This window comes from Oncorhynchus clarkii, chromosome 25 (genome assembly GCF_045791955.1).
Source record: "Oncorhynchus clarkii lewisi isolate Uvic-CL-2024 chromosome 25, UVic_Ocla_1.0, whole genome shotgun sequence".
Taxonomy (NCBI): domain Eukaryota; kingdom Metazoa; phylum Chordata; class Actinopteri; order Salmoniformes; family Salmonidae; genus Oncorhynchus; species Oncorhynchus clarkii.
This window is the reverse complement of record NC_092171.1, coordinates 6,087,166-6,109,980: the sequence shown is the minus strand read 5'-3', so window position 1 is coordinate 6,109,980 and position 22,815 is coordinate 6,087,166. Positions and strand designations below refer to the sequence as shown.

The following is a 22,815-nucleotide window of genomic DNA, read 5'->3' as shown; positions in this document are numbered from 1 at the left end:
ATGGAAGCCCAGACACAATAACAGAACACATCGCTAGCAGACAACTGTAAATCTCATGGACAGACAACAGTTGAGTAAGCTACAGTCAAATTCCTCTTTAACAACCAACCCTCGATCTCCTCTCTCCTCCCAGACTTTCCCAACCTACAGGCTGCTAGTTACCGGAATCCTCAATTATTTTAATAATTAACAGTAAATCAATGGCAATCTATCGTAACTTTGGTAATTTATACTTTAATAACTTTAAAAAAATAAAATAAAATGTGTTCATATAGTAATAACGTTTTAAAAAGGTATTCATATAGTATTCATTTATCTGTGTTCTTATTTCCATGTCTAGTAGATAGACCATATGGTTCAAGAGAAAATGGCCTAATTAATGAAAGCACCTATTTAACAATTACATTATTTTCAATTAAATATGCACTATGCAGAAATCGCACCGCCATTTCCTGGTTGCTAAAATGATTAATAGTTTGCCTAATTTCAGTTTGACAAAACAAGCAAATATATTGTAGAGAATCATTGTACCATCAAACCGCTGTGAAATCTATTTTCCATAACCAGAAATATAGTATTTTCAGCTGGTGTTCAAAACCGACACAACTTAAGAACGGGAATCATAGAAATGGCGCACGTAGAACAGATCTGCCGCTTCTTAGACTTGCTTTCAATGATAATGACAGATCTATAACACACATTTTCTAAGTGAATTTGGTCAGGGCGCCCAAAAAGTTACATATTGCAACTCTTCCAACTTTTGGCTTTTTTCACAACTGCCACCATTGACCATTGATGCCAAAACATTGACAACTAATACATATTGACATAGTAAAATAAATTGGTATGTAAATATTAAGGATATTTCTTGCTGAAACACTCATATTAAACACATTGTATTCACTAAGTTACCTTATTGTATTCACTAAAATCTCTTATTTTATTGTCATATATTTTACACGCGATAAACTCACACAGAGGGCCAGATTACAGACACCTGTGATAATCTGGAGTACTCAAAAGGGCCACTATGTTTTTGTGATTACATAAAATCCCGCTCTGGCATCAGGCACAGTATTGGTAACGGACACTTGACTTTAATGAGTGTCGGCGATTTTATTCTTGTTCTGCTTGGTCTGAAAGGGGCCAAGCTCAGGCTCGCTATTTCTCATGTTCCAGGAAGTATTAGGGAAATATACTGGTTTGGCCTTTTTCATGATTCATTAATGCGGCAGGCAGATAGGGGTGGTACTAGGCTAGTCTGGTGGTTTGTGCGGTCTAGAAGTTGGGGAAGACGGCACAAATACATCTGGGATCAGACTAAGATGGGGCACCAGAAACCAAAGAGTGTTCTAGCTCCGTTACACTTTATTTAGCAATGTTATGCAAAACTTGGGTTTATAGCTGTCCATACCCATTGCTTGAGGCCATATCAACAAAGCATCCCATCCCACAGCCACTATTTTCTGGGAAAAAGTTGGTTTTGTGTCCAAAGCTGCAATCAACGGCAGAATCTTCCTCTAAACCCAAATCAATGTGTTTGTATTCGATACAGTAGATTGTATTTAGCTAACACTCTGCTCTGTCCTCTGTGTGCTGTAGGTGCGACAGGACCAGGATGAGGAAGTGAGACAGCTCTCTCAGCTACGAGATTCCCTTAGGCTGCTGCTACAGGTGGAGGGAAAAGAAGTATGGTTTTACACCCCTACAGAACTCAAACACCTCGACACATTCTGTGCTGGGCCATGTTCATTAGGCACCAAACGGAAGAAAATGGAATGAAACGGAGAGGGACTACCTCTGCTTGTTCAATAGGAATGTGCTACCTATTTGTTGTTCCAGTGTCATTCAATAAACAGTAGTCTAGCTTTCTTTTAATGTTGTTCTAAAACTATTTTCTCGGACTAAGTCGCTCTGTTTTGTGACAGGAATACCTGAACAGAAAGAACTCGGGTAACGGATACAGCATACACCAACCTCAAGGCAACAAGAAGTACGGCACAGAGAAGTCAGGCTTCCTACAGAAGAGGAGTGACGGGTGAGTCTGGTCAAGTTACGGATAAATACACTGACAACACGAGGCTCCAAGTCCACATACCATGTCTTAAAGAAATGGACTGTCCTTTCTCTTTGCTTATTTTTGCTTATTTTTGCTATCTTACTTGGTCTTTTACCAAAAAGGGCTATCTTCTGATTGGCATTAAGAAGGAAAGAAATTCCACAAATTAACTTTTAGGCACACTTGTTAATTGAGATGCATTCCAGGTGACTACCTGATGAAGCTGGTTGAGAGGATGCCAAGAGTGTGCAAAGCTGTCATTAATAAGGGGTATGTAGCTTGGTGGAGCGACATTGAGATGGAGAGGCTGGGAACCACCGTGCCATGTCAGCCTCAGCTGGTTTCCATTATTCTGGGGTTTGGATCTAGGCTGAGAGGCCTGGCTGGATGAGTGGATCCAGCTCCTCTAGCTAAGCCATGTCATGCAGAGAGAGAAAAGGGGGGGGGGGGGGGGTAGAGGAGGGAGAGAGCAAGGAAGTCTGGAAGTCCAAAAGGGGGGGGGGGGTAGAGGAGGGAGAGAGCAAGGAAGTCTGGAAGTCCAAAAGCAGGCCCATGTCTCTATTTTAGCCCCTCTCTCCCCTGTTCTCAGAGCATTAGATTAGTGTGATAACATGGAGGGGGGTGAATCAGTTGGGGAAACAAACTTATATTCCAACAAATGACTAGTGAGCTTGATGGCAGATATACAGTAAGTTATGCCTGACTAAGACTGTGGTCTGTGTCTCTCGCTCTCTCCCTCCTCCTCGCTCCTTCTCTGCGTCTCCTCCAGGATTAGGAAGGTGTGGCAGAAGAGGAAGTGCGGAGTCAAGTACGGCTGTCTGACCATCTCCCACAGCACGGTGAGACTTGACAATGGCTACGTCTCAAATGGCACCATATTCCCTATATGATGCACTACTTTTTGACCAGGGCCCCATATAGGGTACCATTTGGGGACGCAACCAACATCTCTCACCGTCTCATTTCCTGTGCCCCATAAACCAAACAGTAAAGCTCACTGCCAAAATGAATTCTCCAACTAGTGTATACCGGAATACCTGTAACTTTCTAAATCCGTCAACAGATTTCTAATGCCCTCGAAATGTACCCCTCAATAGATTTTCAGTCTGATATCAAGTAGGACTCTTCTCTGGACTTTTTCACATCCCCTTTCTTGTGGATTTCTCTCAGGAATTCTATCTCGATGGCATTTTTAAGTGGAGTGCCAAGCTGAGTTAAGCCAAGCCGTATGTGGGCTGCCCTGCATGTACCGTATGTGTTGGAACCATGCTGGAAAAGATCACGTGAAAAATGCCATATCTGAGCTGGTGCGGTTCTGTTTGACCCCAGAGTGAGAAATTGACCCCAGTGTCGTTGGTTCCACAGATAAACCGACCACCGGCTAAGCTCAACCTTCTGACCTGTCTGGTGCGTCCCAACCCCGAGGAGAGGAGGACCTTTGACCTGGTCACACGTAGGTTCACCCTTCCCTGACCTTTCACCCCTGACCCCTCACCTCTGTCCACATACCTATGGGCTGAGCTGTACACGTGTAAAAAAATAAAAATAAAAAATAAAACCATTTTTGCTTTAGTTGCTCTTTTTATTTGTATTTTTTCAAATTCCATGCAACTGGATGGACATTAAACCAATTTTTTGTTTTTGTTAAATGTTTATCACCAGTTATGTTTTATACCTTGGAACGAATTGCAGTAATGCCTAATGGGGTTAATCTGTAATGTTGCAGTTTGTGCGTGTGCATATATGCCTGTGTGTGATTGCATATAGATGTCCATATGCATGCGTTTCTTTGTCTTAACCTGTGTGTATGTAATGGAAAGCAGGTGCAGAGAGGCGGGTCTCCCTCCATGGTTTCTCTCGCTGTGTGTGTGTGTGTGTGTGTGTGTGGATCAGGTTTTCCCACTGTAATATATCCCTTGGTATGTAGCCTCCTTCTCTCTCTCTCTCTCTCTCTCTAGCTCTCTAGCTCTCCTTTCATCTCTCCTCTCCCTCTACATTCACACCCATCTTTCTTCTGCCTCTCCTCTCCAGACAATCGGACCTACCATTTCCAAGCCGAGGACGAGCAGGAATGCATGATGTAAGCACAGCACTGGAGTCCCTCATATTCTAGACGGGCATTGTTCCAAATACACTGAGGTGCCAGTCAGGACTTGTTCCATCAGAGAGAGACGGATACAACGTAGAGGGGATACAGTTACATTAAAGGGACATTGAGAGAAACGGATACAATGTTTCTTTCAGAAAGTTGAAAGAGTTAAATTGAGAGGGGGAAAGAAACGCAATAGTGAAGTTACAGAAAGAGGATGACCGAAACCTTCAGAAAGAGCGAGTGTAATTTGAGACACAGAGACTCCAAGTGAGAGGGAGGGGCAATGTATTGAGAGAATAGGGCTGTCGGAGAGCGATTTAAAAAGAGAAGGATGAAGAAAGAGGGAGCCCAGCTGGTTTGGGGTGGGGACCTCTCTCTGGAGCCCGCAGAGCCGAGTAGGGGGGTTTCTCTCCACTCCTCTGTGTGGGCTTCAGATTCTGCCTTTCATCTGGAGGGAGGGAGGGTTGGCTAAAACGAAAGCAACAAAAAGGAGGAGGAGGAGGAGGGGGGGGGTGAGAAAGAAGAGCCCCGAATGAGGTTTACTGCGGTGTAAACGTGCCAAGCTTATAGCGGTGGCACAGTATAATTCTATACTTGTGTTTAGACCCACAGCTGATGTGGGCAGGTGGGTGATTTTGAAGTGCATTTGGTTACGTTAAAGTACTTCCATAAAATAAACATTTAAAATGTAGATGTAGTTCCATTAAAAATGAAAAATAACAACTTGTACGACAATACATATTGTGTAAACCTACATTGCATTGTTTAAGCCCTTCCGTCTGTCTCCCTCTGTCTGTGCGTGTCTCTGTGCATCCTTGTGTGTGTCGGTCTTTCCCTCTCCCCCTACAGTTGGGTGTCAGTGCTGCAGAACAGTAAGGAGGAAGCCCTGAACACGGCGTTGGGCGGCGACCAGCTGCAGTTCCCGGACTCCGGGCTGCAAGAGCTGGCCAGGGCCGTCATCACCGAACTCAGACGCATGCCCGGCAACGAGGCCTGCGCAGACTGTGGAGCCCACGGTGAGACTGGAGGGGAAGAAAGGCCAGGATAGAGGCCATGGCCAGAGAGAGACTTAAAAAAAGAGGGTGTAGTGCCAGAGGTTTTGGGTCCAATTAGAGACTATACCAAGGGCCAATAGTTATTTTCTAGTCAGGTCTCATGATCAGGAAAACCTCCTGGCCCTAAATAGTATACAGTCCACTGTATATGATCTTCTCCTACTTTTAATACAGAGACAAATTTGTTCACGCTAATGCCTTTGCCGTCCCTGACAAAAATATGAAGCTTTACTAAATTTGGGGGCCATTTGAAACACAGTTTTGCTCGTAGCATCACAGTTTCTGTGTGCATTGAGTAACAACATGACAATCCCAGTATTTTAATGCACGGACTCCATTCCTCGTGTTAACAGATCCTACCTGGCTCTCCACTAACCTGGGCATCCTGACGTGCATAGAGTGTTCTGGGATCCACAGGGAGTTGGGAGTCCATTACTCCAGGATCCAGTCCCTCACACTGGACATGCTAAGCACCTCAGAACTACTGGTAACACACACACACACACACACACACACACACACACACGAGTTCTAGACTTCTACGAGCGCTTCTGTCGTGGAGGTAGTTGTCTGTGACCTCTAGAGATATCATCTAAGCTCAGCCGGCTAACACAGTCTTAAGTTGTGACGACAACCCAGGTTCGTTAGCTGGTTCGTTGACCCTCTGAACCTGTCATGTGTATAAATGACACGTATGCATACCTCTAACTCCTCCCTTCTCGGGTCTGTCTGCTTCTGTCTCTGTCCACAGCTGGCGGTCAGTATAGGCAACACACGGTTCAATGACATCATGGAGGCCAGTCTTCCCAATGATTCCATCAAACCTCTACCCCAGAGTGACATGTGAGTTCATTATAAGGCCTTGTGCTGCAGTCATGTTCTCATTGGCGAGTTTGCCAGTTTCTCAATACCTATGGTTGTGTGTGTGTGTGTCGTGGTGAAACTAGGAATGCCAGGAAGGAGTACATTGTGGCTAAGTATGCCGAGCGGCGCTACGTGCTGCGCAGGGACAGGGAGGAGAGTGAGCCGTGGCGTGTGTATGATGCCGTGAGGAGCCGGGACCTCACCGCCCTGCTGCAGTTATACGCCATGGGAGAGGACCTGGCCAAACCGTTAGCACAGCCTGAAGGACAGGTACTGTTATAGGAGACGCAGACAGGTAGGAGGATAGGAAGTTGGACAGACGGGTAGACACGCAGAGTATAAACATAAACACTGCATGTAACATGTAGGATCAAGTACGAAGTTCTGAAGATTACTTCCTAGTGGATGCTTTGAAGTGTGTGCCCTGCGGGGCATCGTTCGGATGCTGTTTCTAATGTAAAGAGCTGTGAAATAATTCAAAAGGCAGCTGGTCTCTCTCCCCCCCCCCCCATATGATTTAAACAACTAGCTTACGCTGGAAGGCTCCATTTAACAACATTCCTCTATGGGCTTGATTCATCCAGTTGACTCTTCCGGTATTCTATGGCTGGCTGGTTTTCTCAGAAGACTGCTGTGGATCCAATGTCCCAAAATAGACTCCCAATTATTCTACACGTAATGACATTAATGTCCCTATGTTTTTGTCGTAAATATCTCTGTTTTTGTATGAAGCATCTTGAGTGGATAGTTGGTCTCCCGCTCCCTTCTCTCTCTCTCTGCAATCAATCTATCGCTCTCAGATTCTTTTTCACCCCTTCATCCTGTCATCTCCTCTCTTCTCTTGTTAAAATGTTATGTTCCCTCTCCTTTCTTTAATCAAATTTGCCCGTCTGCTGTTTTCCACTCAGCAAAAGGTGTGCAAGTAGCACTGACATCCACACATTGTGTGTGTGTGTTGGCAGGGTCTAATTTATTATTTCTGCTTTTTTTTTGGTTCAGAGTGCTGAGCGGAGCACAACAGTGGGTGTACGTTGCCTAATGAGTTTGTCTCTTCTAGGACCTGAGAGAGACCGCTCTTCACTTGGCTGTCAGGCTGGAGGACAGGAGTTCTCTAGCCCTGGTGGACTTCCTCATTCAGAACAGGTGAGCTCCCAGGGCTCTCAATATATAGGGAACTGTCGTCAGTGTGCTAAGCGTAGCAGTCTCCGTTTCCTCCCCCTCAAGGGAACCTGTCCGTACCACAGCTCCAACCCGGGGGGGGGCTAATAACTTGCTCAGAAACAACCCAGGGTTGTGTTCAGTACGGTGAAATGTTTAGAACGTTGCAGATAGAAATTCAGATATAGAGCAGATCTGGTCACATTTCTACCTGAATATTCTGTAACATTGCACCCTCCTGAACAGAACCTGGTTGGCGGATTCTGGATTTCCTGCTTATTCCCGCCTGCCTACTGAGATTTTTACAACCAGGATTTCTAGAAAACCTGGAAATGTCTTGAAAAATGTTGCAAACCCCTAGTCACCAGCACTGACCATTAGTAGTGTCTTACCTACACCAGCCACCAAAGCCATAGGCCTACATGCATGTCATTGACTCCAACTATCCCCGCACAACAGTGTCTGTCTAGAGAAGAAGACTCGAGAGGGGAACACTGCTCTACATTACAGCGCCCAGCACCACAAAACAGAGTGCCTCAAACTACTCCTCAAAGGAAAGGCTGTCCTCCACACAGGTACCTGGTACACACACACGCGCACACGCACACACACACACACACACTGTCGGTTCCTTCAAAGTATTCATACCCCTTGACCTATTCCACATTTTGTTGTGTTATAGCCTAAATTCAAAATTGATTCAATATAATTTTTTTCTCACTCAACTACACACAATACCCCCATAATGACAGTGAAAACATGTTTAAATAAATGTTTGCACATTTTCTCTCATTTACATAAGTATTCACATCCCTGAGTCAATACTTTGTAGGCACCTTTGGCAGTGATTACAGCTGCGCGTCTTTCTGGGTAAGCCTCGATGAGCTTTCAACACCTGTATTGTGCAACATTTGCCCATTTTTGTTTTTTTGTTAATTTCAAAATTCTTCAAATTGGTTGTTGATCATTGCCAGACAACCATTTTCAGGTCTTTCCATAGATTTTCAAGCAGATTTCAGTCAAAACTGTAACTGCCTCTCAGGAAGATTCAATGTCTTCTCGCTACGCAACTCCAGTGTAAATTTGGCCTTGTGTTTTAGGTTATTGTCCTGCTGAAAGGTGAATTAATCTCCCGGTGTCTGGTGGAAAGCAGACTGAACCAGGTTTTCCTCAAGGATTTTTGCCATACTGTAGATATTTTTTCTCCTGAAGAACTCCCCAGTCCTTAATGATTACAAGCAGACCCATAACATGATGCAGCCACCAATATGCTTGAAAACATGGAGAGTGGTATTCAGTAATGTGTGTTTGGGGCAAATCCAATACAACACTCTGTATTCAGGTCAAAAAGTGAATTGCTTTGCCATATTTTTTACAGTATTACTTTAGTGGCTTGTTGCAAACAGGATCCATGTTTTATAATATTTTTATTCTGTACATGCTTCCTTTTCACCCTGTCAATTAGGTTAGTATTGTGGAGTAACTACAATGTTGTTGAGCCATCCTCAGTTTTCTGCTTTCACAGCCATTAAACTCTAACTGTTTTAAAGTCACCATTGGCCTCATGGTGAAATCCCTGAGCGGTTTCCTTCCTCTCCGGCAACTGAGTTAGGAAGGACACCTGTATCTTTGTAGTGACTGGGTGTATTGTTACATCCAATGTGTTGTTAATAACTTCACCATGCTCAAAAGGATATTCAATGTCTGTTTTAGAATTTTTACCCAATAGGTGCCCTTCTTTGTCAGGCATTGGAAAACCTCCCTGGTCTTTGTTGAATCTGTGTTTGAAGTTCACTGCTCGACTGAGGGACCTTACTATTATCTGTATGTGTGGGGTACAGAAAAGGTAGTTAATAAAAAATCAAGTCTATGCAACTTGCAAATATATATATTACACACACACACACACACACACATACACAGTTGAAGTCAGAAGTTTACATACACTTAGGTTGGAGTCATTAAAACCTGTTTTTCAACCACTCCACAAATTTCTTGTTAACAAACTCTAGTTCTGGCAAGTCGGTTAGGACATCTACTTTGTGCACGACACAAGTAATCTTTCCAACAATTGTTTAGACAGATTATTTCACGTATCATTCACTGTATCACAATTCCAGTGGGTCAGAACTTTACGTACACTACGTTGACTGTGCCTTTAAATAGCTTGGAAAATTCCAGAATATGATTTCATGGCTTTAGAAGCTTCTGATAGGCTAATTGATGACATTTGAGTCAATTGGAGGTGTACCTTCAAACTCAGTGCCTCTTTGCTTGACATCGTGGGAAAATCAAAAGAAATCAGCCAAAACCTGAGAAAAATAACTTGTAGACCTCCACAAGTCTGGTTCATCCTTGGGAGCAATTTCCAAACGCCTGAAGGTACAATGTTCATCTGTACAAACAATAGTACGCAAGTATAAACACCATGGGACCACGCAGCCTTCATACCGCTCAGGAAGGAGATGCGTTCGGTCTCCTAGAGATGAACGTACTTTGGTGCGAAAAGTGCAAATCAATCCCAGAACAACAGCAAAGGACCTTGTGAAGATGCTGGAGGAAATGGGTACAAAAGTATCTATATCCACAGTAAAACGAGTCCAATATCGACATAACCTGAAACGCCGCTCAGCAAGGAAGAAGCCACTGCTCCAAAACCGCCATAAAAAAGCCTGACTATGGTTTGCAACTGCACATGGGGACAAAGATAATGTTTTTTGGAGAAATGTCCTGTGGTCTGATGAAACAAAAATAGAACTGTTTGGCCATAATGACCATTGTTATTTTTGGATGAAAAAGGGGGAGGCTTGCAAGCCGAAGAACACCATCCCAACTGTGAAACACTGGGGTGGCAGTATCATGTTGTGGGGGTGCTTACCTGCAGGAGGGACTGGTGCACTTCACAAAATAGATGGCATCATGAGGGTGGAAAATGATGTGCATATATTGAAGCAACATCTCAAGACATCAGTCAGGAAGTTAAAGCTTGGTCGCAAATGGGTCTTCCAGATGAACAATGACCCCAAGCATACTTCCAAAGTTGTGGCAAAATGGCTTAAGGACAACAATGTCAAGGTATTGGAGTGGCCATCACAAAGTCCTGACCTCAATCCTATAGAAAGTTTTGTGGGCAGAACTGAAAAGCGTGTGCGAGCAAAGAGGCCTACAAACCTGACTCAGTTACACTAGCTCTGTCAGGAGGAATGGGCCAAAATTCACCCAACTTATTGTGGGAAGCTTGTGGAAGGGTACCTGAAATGTTTGACCCAAGTTAAACAATTTAAAGGCAATGCTACCAAATACTAATTGAGTGTAAGTAAACTTCTGACCCACTGGGTTTGTGATGAAAGAAATAAAAGCTGAAATAAATCATTCTCTCTACTATTATTCTGACATTTCACATTCTTAAAATAAAGTGGTGATCCTAACTGACCTAAAACGGGGAATTTTTACTAGGATTAAATGTCAGGAATTGTGAAACTTGATTTTAAATGTATTTGGCTGAGGTGTATGTAAACTTGTGACTTCAACTGTATGTATTTGTCACTGGCCTACACAAAATACCCCATTGTCAAAGTGGATGTTTTTGTTGTTGTTTACAAATGAATTATAAACGAAAAGCTGAAATGTCAAGTATGCAAACCTAAATAAGTTCAGGAGTAAGAATTTGCTTAACAAGTCACATAACACTGTGTGAAATTGTTGCATGTTGCGTTTATTTTAGCTCATAAAAACAGTGTATTCAGAAAGTATTCAGACCCCTTGACTTTTTCCACATTTTATGTTACAGCCTTATTCTAAAATCACGTCAATCTACACACACACATAATGATGAAGCAGAAACTGTTTTCTAGAAATGTTTGTTTGCAAATGTTTTAAAAGTGTTTTAAACTTATTGACATAAGTATTCAGCAGACCATTTGCTATGAGACTCAAAATTGAGCTCCTGCATCCTGTTTCCATTTATCATCCTTGATTGGAGTTCACCTGTGGTATATTCAATTGATTTGGACATCATTTGGAAAGGCACACACCTGTGTGTGTGTGTGTGTGTGTGTGTGTGTGTGTGTATATATAAAGTCCCTCACTTGACAGCGCAAGTGATTGTAGAATCATAGGGAAGACAACAAAACTATGAAATAACACATGGAATCATGTAGTAACCTTTGCCTTGATGACAGCTTTGCACACTCCTGACATTCTCTCAACCAGCTTCACCTGGAACATTTTTACAACAGTCTTGAATGAGTTCGCACATGTTGAGTACTTGTTGGCTGCTTTTCCTTCACTCTGCGGTCTAACTCATCCCAAACCACTCAATTGGGTTGAGGTTGGGTGATATGTGGAGGCCAGGTCATCTGATGCAGCACTCTCTCTCCTTCTTGGTCAAATAGCCCTTAAACAGCCTGGAGGTGTGTTGGGTCATTTGTCCTGTTGAAAAACAAATGATAGTCCCACTAAGCGCAAACCAGATGGGATGTCCTATCGCTGCAGAATGCTTTGGTAGCCATGCTGTGTCTTTAAGTGTTCCTTGAATTCTAAATGAATCACGGACAGTGTCACCAGCAAAGCACCATCTCTATGCTTCACGGTGGGAACCACATGCAGAGATCATCCGTTCACCTACTCTGCTTCTCACAAAGACACGGCGGTTGGAACCAAAAATCTCACATTGAGACTCATCAGACCAAAGAACAGATTCCCACCAGTCTAATGTCTATTGCTCGTGTTTCTTGGCCCAAGCAAGTCTCTTATTGGTTTCTTTGCAGTAATTTGACCATGAAGGCCTGATTCACGCAGTCTCCTCTGAACAATTGATGTGCCTGCTCCTCAGAGTTCAAGTAACAGTCCGAGGGGCAGTTAATTGATGATTTCTGAGGCTGGTAACTCGAATGAACTTATCATCTGCAGCAGAGGTAAGTCTGGGGTCTTCCTTTCCTGTGGCGGTCCTCATGAGAGCCAATTTCATCATAGTGCTTGATGTTTTTGTTGTTGAAGATTTTACTGACTTACAGTTCATATCAGTCAATTGAAATAAATAAATGAATCCTCTTGAGTGATGCAGCGGTCTAAGGCATTGCAATCCAATGCTAGCTCCGTCACTACAGATCCTGGTTCGATACCAGGCTGTGTCGCAGTCGGCCGCGACCGGGAGACCCATGAGGCGGTGCACAATTGGCCCAGCGTCATACGGGTTAGGGGAGGGTTTGGCCGGCCCGGGGATGTCCTTGTCCCATCGCGCTCTAGCGACTCCTGTGGCTCATGCACGCTGACATGGTCGTCAGGTGTACTGCGTTTCCTCTGACACATTGGTACGGCTGGCTTCTGGGTTAAGCAATCATAGTGTCAAGAAGCAGTGCGGCTTGGCGGGGTCGTGTTTCGGAGGACACAAGCTCTCGACCTTCACTTCTCCCGAGTTTCATCGTTGCAACTCCCGCACGGACAAGACTGTTACTACCATTTGTGGCTATTTGTGGACAAAAAATATCATCATAATTTCACATGATTTATGAATCAGAAAATCAGTCTGTTTCTGGTGTGACCATTTGCCTCATGCAGCGTGACACATCTCCTTCACAGAGTTGATCAGGCTGTTGATTGTGGCCTGTGGAATGTTGTCCCACTCCTCCCCAATGGCTGTACAAAGTTCCTGGATATTTGCGGGAACTGCAACATTTTCAGCTTCCGGGAATTGTGTACAGATCCTTGCGACATGGGGCTGTGCATTGTCATGCTGAAACGTGGTGATGCCGGCTGATGATTGACATGACAATGGGCCTCAGGATCTCGTCACGGTACCTCCATGCATTCAAATTGCGATCGATTTAAAATGCAATTGTGTTTGTTGTCCGTAGCGTATGCCTGCCCATACCCTAACCATACCCCGCCTCCATGGGGCATGCATTGACATCAGCAAACCACTTGCCCACACAACGCCATACATGCCGGTACAGTTGAAACAGATGAATCCGTGAAGAGCACCATTCTCCAGCGTGCCAGTGGCCATCGAAAGGTGAGCAGACCCTGGTGAGGACACCGAGCACGCAGATTAACTTCCCTGAGACGGTGTCTTACAGTTTCATCAGCTGAAACCCACAGTTTCATCAGCTGTCCAGGTAGCTGGTCTCAGACAATCCCGCTTGTGAATAAGCCGGATGTGGAGGTCCTGGGGCTGGCGTGGTTACACATGGTCTGCGGGTGTGAGGCCGGTTAGAGAATTTGCCAGTATGTCCAAAACGACGGAGGCAGCATATGGTAGATAAATAAACATTACATTCTCTGGCAACCGCTCTGGTGGACATTCCTGCAGTCAGCATGCCAATTACACGATCCCTCAACTTGAGACGTCTGTGGCATTGTGCTGTGACAAAACTGCACATTTTAATGGCCTTTTGTCCCCAGCACAAGGTGCACCTCTGTAATTATCATGCTGTTTAATCAGTTTCTTGGAATGCCACACCTGTCCGGTGGATGGATTATCTTGGCAAAGGAGAAATGCTCACTAACAGGAATGTAGACAAATTTGAGAGAAATAAGCTGTGTGCGTGCGTCTGGAACGTTTTTGGGCTCTTTTGTTTCAGCTTGCTGTTTATATTTGTGTGTGTGTGTGTCTGAGATACCACAGCTTGTTTAGTCTATCTGCTCTCTCTCTCTCGTTATCCAGTGAACTCATCAGGAGAGACGGCCCTGGACATCGCCAGGAGACTGCAGCACTCCCAGTGTGTAGAACTGGTAAGACGTGACTGAAATGGCACCCTATTCCACATAGGACGCAGGTCAAAAGTCTTGTACCATGTGCCCTGGTCAAAATTAGTGCACGACATGGGGAAATGGGTGTAATTTGGGACGCATACACTCACCCTTAGTTTACAGTCAACTCCCAGTGCTAATACAGGCTTTATTTTCCTACTAGCTCCCATCTCGCCCTGCTAAACCTGCTCAGACCCTGTTCAATTTCCTGTCTTCCTTCCTATCATTATGGAACAATAAATAGCATGCTCAGTCATGCTCAGATTATTTGCTCGTTGCTTAATCCTCGTAGTAAAGTCCATAATGAACGAAATGGACAGTGTGTGTTGTCCGTTTTCAGTTCCTGTCCTCTTATCCTTGGGTGTGTAACTGGACAACTGTATCCAATATTTTCCTGTTGAAAAAGGAATAAGCCAAGTTACCTGATACTGAAGTTGCTGTTTCAGTCAAGGTTGGGGTCAATTTTTTTTCAGTCAATTCAGCCAAGTTACAATTCCAAATACACATTTTCCAAAGTGAAAAGAGTTGGAATTTATTGAACTTGACCCTCTTTTGTGACAGATTAAAGTAGGTGGCCAGCACATTGGTTCTGGGTTCTGAGACTACAGTTTCAGTGGTTTTAAGTTGCCCCAAAGCTTGAATATGTTAATTCAATTTCTGGATGATATTCAAGTATTTAATGCAATTAATCACTACTGATAGGAGCATACAATGACTTGTATGTTTGTACTCTGGGTGAAATATGGATTTGTAGCTGCATGATTGACGTGTGTCTGTGCGTGTGCATTTTAGCTGGAGCTGGCCCAGAGTGGGAAGTTCAACAGTCAGATCCATGTGGAGTACATGTGGGAGACGCAGAGCCAGGACCTGTACGACAGCGAAGATGAACTGGATGAGAGGGTACATACACACACACACACACACACACACACACGTGAACACACACACACGTGAACACACACCCAGCAAAGGCGACCTGGACGAGTGGGTACACACACTGTACCACTAACCACTACAACCAATACACTGGGGTAGGAAACCCTGGTCCTGGATTACCGACCTGGAGGACCAGGTGTGTTGTATTTTAGGCCATTACTGAACTGATTTATGAGCTCAGTTGGTCAGGTGTGGTGCCTAGTTGGACCAAAATCCTGCAGTACCTGCAGCATTCTAGGAACAGTGTTTCCTACCCCCCCCCCCGCACTAGGATTTAGCATTTCCCTCTGAGTCACTCTGCTCGTATCGCTCACTATTACGCTGGACTTAGTCATGGGGAGATGCAAGAGCAGGTGAGTAAGAGCCGGATGCCCTGTCGGGTTACTTTAGAAATGCATCCTTCCTTCATAGTTTCCCTGAAGTAATTATTCATCTAAAGTGGTTGGATTGGTGGTCACTGGTGCTTTCACCTATCCAATCACGTATAGATCTGTTCTTACCTCAAGGAAACACTAACAGAAAGTTGTGTCTTTGAAGTATTCGAACAGGGCCAGATACTTTGCCATAAAGGAAGCCTCAGGTAGGCTAGTTGGAATTTTCACCATATTGCTTATACCTTTCCAATTCTTTCAGATCCAAGTGTCTAGGGGTAAGGGCTGGGCACTAGGCTTCTATGGTCATTAAACAATGAATGTCTCCCCCTCTTCCCCAAGCTGAGCCTCGTACCCAGGAACCTGCGCTCGTCTCTGCCTTATAACGGGGGCGTGGGCGCCTCGCCCTCCCGCTGGAGCTTCGCCAACGCCCCTGTGGCGTGTAAGACCTACGAAAATGTGGACTTCTTGTACCGTAACCCCCCCGCCAACAGTGCCCCATCTGGCGTCCTCAAGCCCCCACCGCCGCTGCCTGCTAAAGCCATCATGAGAGGTGAGCCTCAAACAAACACACACACACACCTAATCTGTTTCCATTTCCAAACACTGAAATGAGGGCTCGATTGCAATTTCTACTTTCCATGATTCCTCACATCTACTTCTCAACTGTATTTGAGGAGCTTCCTTTGGATCTTCCTCACCTTTTGAAAAGTAGACAAGGATGCGAGGAATCAAGGAAGAACTAATTGAGAAAGAAACTGCCATACAAAACAAAGTCGGTTCCTGTGTCTCTCTTGCTCACCTGCTACCGTCTCCCCCACTCCCCACCTCCAGGCCGCTCGGACCCCCAGATATCCGTGTCCACCCAGGAGGGGGGCCGCAAATCCCCCCGGCGCTGCTGCTCTAACCCTGCCCCCCAGTCCAGCCCCCCCTCCCCCATGTTGGAGGGTCAGACCCAGGGGGGGCGGCCACCCAGATCACCCCACGGCCAGGGGGGTCAGGTGAGGGGACAGAGACCGACCGCAGCATGGGAGGTTCAGGCTAATAGTGGCTCATGGTCTGGGGCCTTAGACAGCAGCACCAAGTCCAGCTCCCCTCAGAACCACATAGGACCCGTCAGGTAAGAAATAGCCAGACTTCTTTTTTTTTTTTACTTCAAAAGCCCTTTTCCTGATAGAAGCATCAAACATTTGTTTTGTCACAACACCCATTTAAGAAAGTTAATTCCCATCCTAAGAACTGTTTTGGGGAACACAGTTTATGTTTTGCTGTGTGCTTTTGGACAGCACGCCACAGGGCACAGTTACTTTTATCTTACAGCGCCCTCTATTGGCACCTAGTGAATTTCCTCGAGGTAGTCAGTAAACGATTCAAATTCAGCCTACTCTCTAACAGTAATGTCCCCAATGAACCCCTGCTTTCCCAATGTCAAATGCTAAGGAATGTGATTGATGATAAAAAAATAACATAGCATTTTGCGTAACATGCATACCTGTACAGTACACTTGACATTTCATGTATACCGTATGTCCTATCCCAGTAATCACAAGACGTTGAAAAGCAGTCAACCAAAAATACTTATTTTCAACCAACGTATTTTTGCTCATAGGGATGAATCTGTGAGTGGGTGAAGTCCTTGTGAGTGTTTTTGCCAACGCGTCCTCTCTTCCACACCTAGCTCAGAGAAGACGACGTCGTACAGGAGGACCAATAGCGGAGGACAAGGGAAGGGTTCTACAGCCGTGACCTCTCCCAGCTGTGTGGCACTTGGCAGTCAGGAGGAGCTGTACTGCAGCTTCGTGACTAATGACTCCGCCCCCGGCGCCACACCTTCAGCCACACCCACCACCTCGCCCATCACTGTACCCGCCCCGCGCCCTCGCAGAAATGCCATGGTACATATAATATGCTTTTTTTTGTCCACGAGTTCACCTGGATATGTAGAAAAACTGCTTAACTTCCAGAATCTCACACTATCCCTTTGACATTACTGTCTAATTTGTGTGTATCTAATACGGTTCGTATAAGTATGTGTTCTAACATTGTAGAACTACTGTGCAGTATTTGTGTCTAAGAAAATGGTAATCAATCAAATTGATTGATTTTGTAAAGCTTTTTACATCCGCAGATATCATAAAGTGCTTATACAGTGACGCGCGGGTTGACTCATAACCCGCAGTCCCCGCCGTTATATCTGCGGGGCGGGCGGGTTTATTATGGTCCCTAAATATTGTGTGGATGAAGGGCGGGTGGGTGGTGAGCGGGTTGGATAAAGAGAAACCCCCCCCCCCCCCAAAATCCATAAATGTATCATTCTGGTCAAGTTCAGATCTATAGGTTACATAAAGGTATTTCTTAGGCCATCGGGGCCTAAATGCACGCACTTCAAATAAATGCGCTTCAAGAAAACGTCATTCAGTAAATCTTCAAGAGATTAAAGGGGAACTGTACAGTGCATTTTCTACATTTGCGGTTTAAGTTTGGGTGCTGGCCTCAGATTTCTATCACATATTATCAGGCTGTTGAGGACGGTTTATTAGCAATTGCGAGTGGGTGTGAGTAAACAAACCGCTGACCCGCGCATCACTATAACACAATGTGAAAATATGAGCAGTAGAATATAACTGAAAAAGACTGGCATGAATATCATTGGCTGCTTATACTCCACATTCAGCAAGTATGCATTTTTTTGGTACATACTGTATGCCTGTATAAGATTGTGTCTGTAAAGTGCATCTGTGTGTGTGTGTGTGTGTGTGTGTGTGTGTGTGTGTGTGTGTGTGTGTGTGTGTGTGTGTGTGTGTGTGTGTGTGTGTGTGTGTGTGTGTGTGTGTGTGTGAGGTATCTAAGAGCCGGCCGACACAGAAGAAGGTAAAGGCGCTGGTGGACTGCAGAGCTGTCAGCTCGGACCAGCTGGCCTTCTTCAAGGATGAGGTCATCGTAGTCACAGCCACCGAGGACCCCCACTGGTGGGTGAGTAGAAATAAACCTCTTATTCACCGTTATGTATTTTTTTTCTATTTTTAATAAATTTTTAATAAGAGGTTTAACACAAAGTTCAGCTGGTTAATTGTCTTCCAACCGTGCTCTTTTTTTTCTTTTTTTTTTTAAAACTTAGTCTCATTGAGATATAGCAAAAGATTTATCTTATCACGAAAAAAAAGTTTTTTATTTTGTGTCACGTTCTGCATAAAGACAAAAAATCAAAAATACACAGGCATAGAGAAAGCCCTGGCATTAATGTCCCTGTATCTTAAATATGTCCCTCTGTGTTCTCCGTCTATCTGGTCATTGATCTCGATTGTTTCTATGCCTACAGGTCGGCCACATCGAGGGCTATCCATCCAGAAGTGGGACTTTCCCTGTGAACTATGTCCATAAACTAGGGGACTGACTAGTCATAGCCATGGCCTACAACCTAAGCCCTTACGCCCTACCCTAACGCTTACCACGCCACTTACCTGGGAAACCCAAAAGGCTATAACGATATTCTGAACTTTGTGTTGTGTTGTGATCCAAGGGCTATATAATCTGCATACACTCGACTGTATATACAGACCGTGCACTGAAGGAAGTCACTATAGAATGAAATAGTGTAATCTAGGCTTTAACTGATCAAAACACGTGGAGGAATGCCACCCTAAAAGAAAAGCAGGATGAGAAAAGACTCCCTCACCTTCGACCGCTCCAGTTGTAAAACATACTAGAGTTAAATGGTATTTACCACAACTCGCTGCTCGGGAAACATGACTACAGTCCCAGCCACAAAACTGTTGGAAAAGTTGGAGGAGCGAGTATTTCTGCATGTGTTCGTGCGTCAGCCTATGCGTGTTCGCGCAACTGTTGGATTACCTGTCAATGGCATACATATACTGTACTATACTGGAGTCTGGAGGAGAGAGAACATGTGCTCTGTAAGAGAGGATGAATAGCCTACGTTGTCCACTGCCTTCCTGGAAACTAAAGAGACTAGGAGATTCATGCCATGTCATTCACAGTTGTCGGGACTCGGAGCCAGATGCAATGAATACCTGCTCAGTGACCGGTGGCGTTGACGTCTAGGGCTGGAACGACCTGGAACTGAAAGCCAGACAAGAGTGCCTTTGTGGCTTCCAGCCTGTCTCCCTGGGCCTCCGGGGCTCTCAGGCTGCTGCTCTGAAATGGAACCCCGGCCCCTAAGCTGGTTTTGGGCCAGACTCCAGCACTAGCTGGAGGTCTGTCTGGAGCCTGTGTGATTCAGTTTCCTCCAGTCTCCAGATGTAGTGGAGTCTCTACACACTATGTATGGTTTGGCAGGGGACAGGAAGAGACTGTTGCTGCAGTGAAATACACAAAGCTGGATATTCAGTAGGTACCAAATGGATAGAAACAGGAGAAGACTAAATGAACTGATCGAATAAGAAATGTTCATGTTCGTATGCGTTGCAAAATGTTGTCTGTTACTTACTCTTAATGCACCAGGAATCCGGGCAGAATACTGTCTCGATACAATTTCATAAGCGCTTTTAATGCCACTAATAGGGAGCAAACTGTTAACTGTCTTGTACAACTGGTTTATCTGTCCACAAGTGAAACTATGCCTGCTATGGGCATGATGGGCTCTCGTAGGACAGACCACAATACAACCTTTTTTAGAGACAAGGATCTGTAGCTTTTTGGCTGTGCAGGTGTTTCTACGCCTGTCTGCATTCCTGTCGTTCGACAGGGGGTTATTGGAGGTTTTTTTGGCGTTCTATAGCTCGAGTCACCGCCAATAAATATACAAGCAGAGAACTGCATGATCGCTTCAATGTGCATGGATCCAGGGACGGACTGTAAAATGAGGGCAAACCATTGAGTGCATGTTGCACTCTGTTGTACAAATGTTTTTTTTTGTTTTTTTAAACCACATCTGTTGCATGTTGTTGGAAACATTTTATACAACATTTATATCACCCAGTGTTGTAAAATTGTCGAGCATCAGGTTCGATGCACTCTCTTTACATATTGTACCAAACTTTCTCATCTTCCGCTACTCACGCGCTCTCATGTGAATGATACTTGTTAGTTGTGAACATCAATTCGATTCTATAAACTCTTATCTGTGCCAGTGGAGCAACGAGGCATGGGGTTTGGACTAGACAGTGGCCCTAAGGGCCCAGTCAGTCCACAGTACACTCTATTGACTCAACCCGACTGAGACTGAGGAATGAGAGGTGTGCTGGGCCCCCCCCCCCCCGGGGCCCTACATACACTTCACTTTAATTTGGACCGTGAGCTTGAGTAGGGCTGCGTCTCAATACTCTTCTATCATTTTTCTTTTTATAGGTACTATCGGATCAAGGGTTGTGAGGGAGAGGAAGCACGGGAAGAAAGCTCTTTGACATTACTGGACTTATGGCGAGCTAAGTGAAGGCACTTGTTGTTCTTCCACGTCTTCGTATCGTTGACCATATACAGATCCTGAATCGATCTCGACGGTTGAGACATTATCACGTGGTTTCTGTGAAGTTCTCTCACATTAACAATATACTGGAATATTTCTGTCATTTCATTGATTAGCAACTATTTGTAATATAGTAAGTTTTGCACTCTTAGTCCTTTCCACATGTGATTTTTACGCTCCACTAGCGATCATTAAAAAAGACTGTTAACATCTGATATTTTTATGCTGTATTCCATATTTGTATAATGGAGAGTTTGGTCACTTTCAGAATGGATTTACATTATATACATGAAACTTTTGTCATAAATAACAAGAATTATGTAAAATATTCATGGCCGTCATTTGTGAAATGGGAGGTTATTACAAATGGAATTTAAACGGAACACTCAATTCAATTTGTATAACATCCCTCATCCTACCCCTAACAAAAAAAATTTTCTCCACCCCTACTTTACCTTCCAACCACTCTGTCATCCACCTCAAACATCAGCCAAAGCCCCTGGGATTAATAGAGTACATCTCTGGTCACCTAGTACAGGGATTACCATTATACACAGCCTGTGTGAGGGATACAACCTTTTATTGAGTGCTCTAACTGCATGTGCATGGGTTCGTATGTGCGCGCGCACACACACACAGGCGTAATGGGACCAAAGAGCAGGCATATGGGATGGACTAGTCCTCAGAGTGAGCAGTAGCAGAACTTGTATCATTATCCCGGGTGGGCGTCAGTGAGGCAGCTGGTTGCTAGATGGCACCGACAGGTCGCCTCGCTTCAGGTCCTTAAACTATGCAGTTATTTTTTTTGATGTATTGTTTCTTACATTGTTAGCTTATAAAATCTAAACTGTTATTACATACAGCCGGGAAGAACTATTGGATATAAAAGCGACGTCAACTTACCATCATTACGACCAGAAAGACGTCTTTCCCGAAGTGGATCCTTTGTTCGGACCTCCACCCTGGACATGCGATCTTATCCCAAAGGCCGTCCCAAAACAATGCGGTCGCCGCAGGAGAGGCAGACAGAGCGGCCTACTGGTCAGACTCAGAAGGCGAGCACACCATCCACCGCTTCCGAGCATATTACTCCAATCTCTAGATAACAAGGTGGATGAAGTTAGGGCACGAGTTGCCTTCCAGAGAGACATCAGAGATGGTAACATTCTCTGTTTCAGGGAGACATGGCTCACTCCGGATGTGTTGTCAGTCGGTACATCCACCCGGTTTCTTCATGCATCATGCCGGCAGAAACAAGCATCTCTCTGGTAAGAAGAAGGGTGGGGCTGTATGCCTTGTGATTACACCATGAGTCGTTAATCATAACAATATACAGGAACTCAAGTATTTTTGTTCACGTGACCTAGAATTCCTTACAATCGAATGCCCACCGCATTATCTTCCAAGAGAATTCACTTCGATTATAGTCACAGCCAAGCAGATCCCTCGTCGGCCCTGATAGAACTTCACTGAACTCCATGTAAACTGGAAACTATACATCCTGAGGCTGCATTTATTGTAGCTGGGGATTTTAACAAAGCTAACCTAAGAACCATACTTCCTAAATTCTATCAGCATATCGAATGTGCGACGAGCTGGTAGCTTTATGGATCGTGGCTACTCGAACTTCCACGACGCATACAAAGCCCTCCCCCGCCCTGCCTTTGGAAAATCTGACCATGACTCCATTTGTTTGCTCCCAGCCTATAGACAGAAACTTAAACAGGAAACGCCCGTGCTCAGGTCAATACAATGCTGGTCTGACAAATCGGATTCCACGCTTCAAGATTGCTTCGATCACGTGGACTGGGATATGTTCCGGATAGCTCCAGACAACAACATTGATGTATACGCTGACTCTGTGAGCGAGTTTTTATTAGCAAGTGCATCGGCGATGTCGTACCCTCTGTCACCATTCAAACCTTCCCTAACCAGAAACCGTGGATTTGATGGAAGCATTCACGTGAAACTGAAAGTTTGTGGCAGGGTCTATCACGGATTACAAAACGACAACGAGCCCCGTCGCAGACACCGTCTTGCTCCCAGACAAATTAAACAACTTCTTTGCTCAGTGGCACAGTGCCACTGACACGGCCCACTACCAA

At 44.7% G+C, this 22,815-nt stretch overlaps 1 protein-coding gene across 1 annotated transcript in view; it reads left to right on the top strand.

Moving 5' to 3' along the window:
• LOC139383674 (ArfGAP with SH3 domain, ankyrin repeat and PH domain 3) overlaps positions 1-21,034 on the top strand; it is a 51,557-nt gene extending 30,523 nt beyond the window's left edge. Inside the window, exons 9-26 of the mRNA XM_071128208.1 lie at positions 1,603-1,689; positions 1,929-2,038; positions 2,829-2,898; positions 3,425-3,512; positions 4,091-4,139; positions 5,001-5,167; positions 5,560-5,693; positions 5,958-6,049; positions 6,154-6,340; positions 7,128-7,213; positions 7,688-7,803; positions 13,893-13,960; positions 14,771-14,878; positions 15,628-15,838; positions 16,120-16,405; positions 16,964-17,180; positions 18,127-18,258; positions 18,605-21,034. Of these exons, the coding sequence (XP_070984309.1) occupies positions 1,603-1,689; positions 1,929-2,038; positions 2,829-2,898; positions 3,425-3,512; positions 4,091-4,139; positions 5,001-5,167; positions 5,560-5,693; positions 5,958-6,049; positions 6,154-6,340; positions 7,128-7,213; positions 7,688-7,803; positions 13,893-13,960; positions 14,771-14,878; positions 15,628-15,838; positions 16,120-16,405; positions 16,964-17,180; positions 18,127-18,258; positions 18,605-18,679 (2,283 nt within the window). The 3' untranslated portion in view covers positions 18,680-21,034. The remainder of the gene's footprint in view (positions 1-1,602; positions 1,690-1,928; positions 2,039-2,828; positions 2,899-3,424; positions 3,513-4,090; positions 4,140-5,000; positions 5,168-5,559; positions 5,694-5,957; positions 6,050-6,153; positions 6,341-7,127; positions 7,214-7,687; positions 7,804-13,892; positions 13,961-14,770; positions 14,879-15,627; positions 15,839-16,119; positions 16,406-16,963; positions 17,181-18,126; positions 18,259-18,604) is intronic.
• The last annotated feature ends 1,781 nt before the right edge of the window (positions 21,035-22,815 follow it).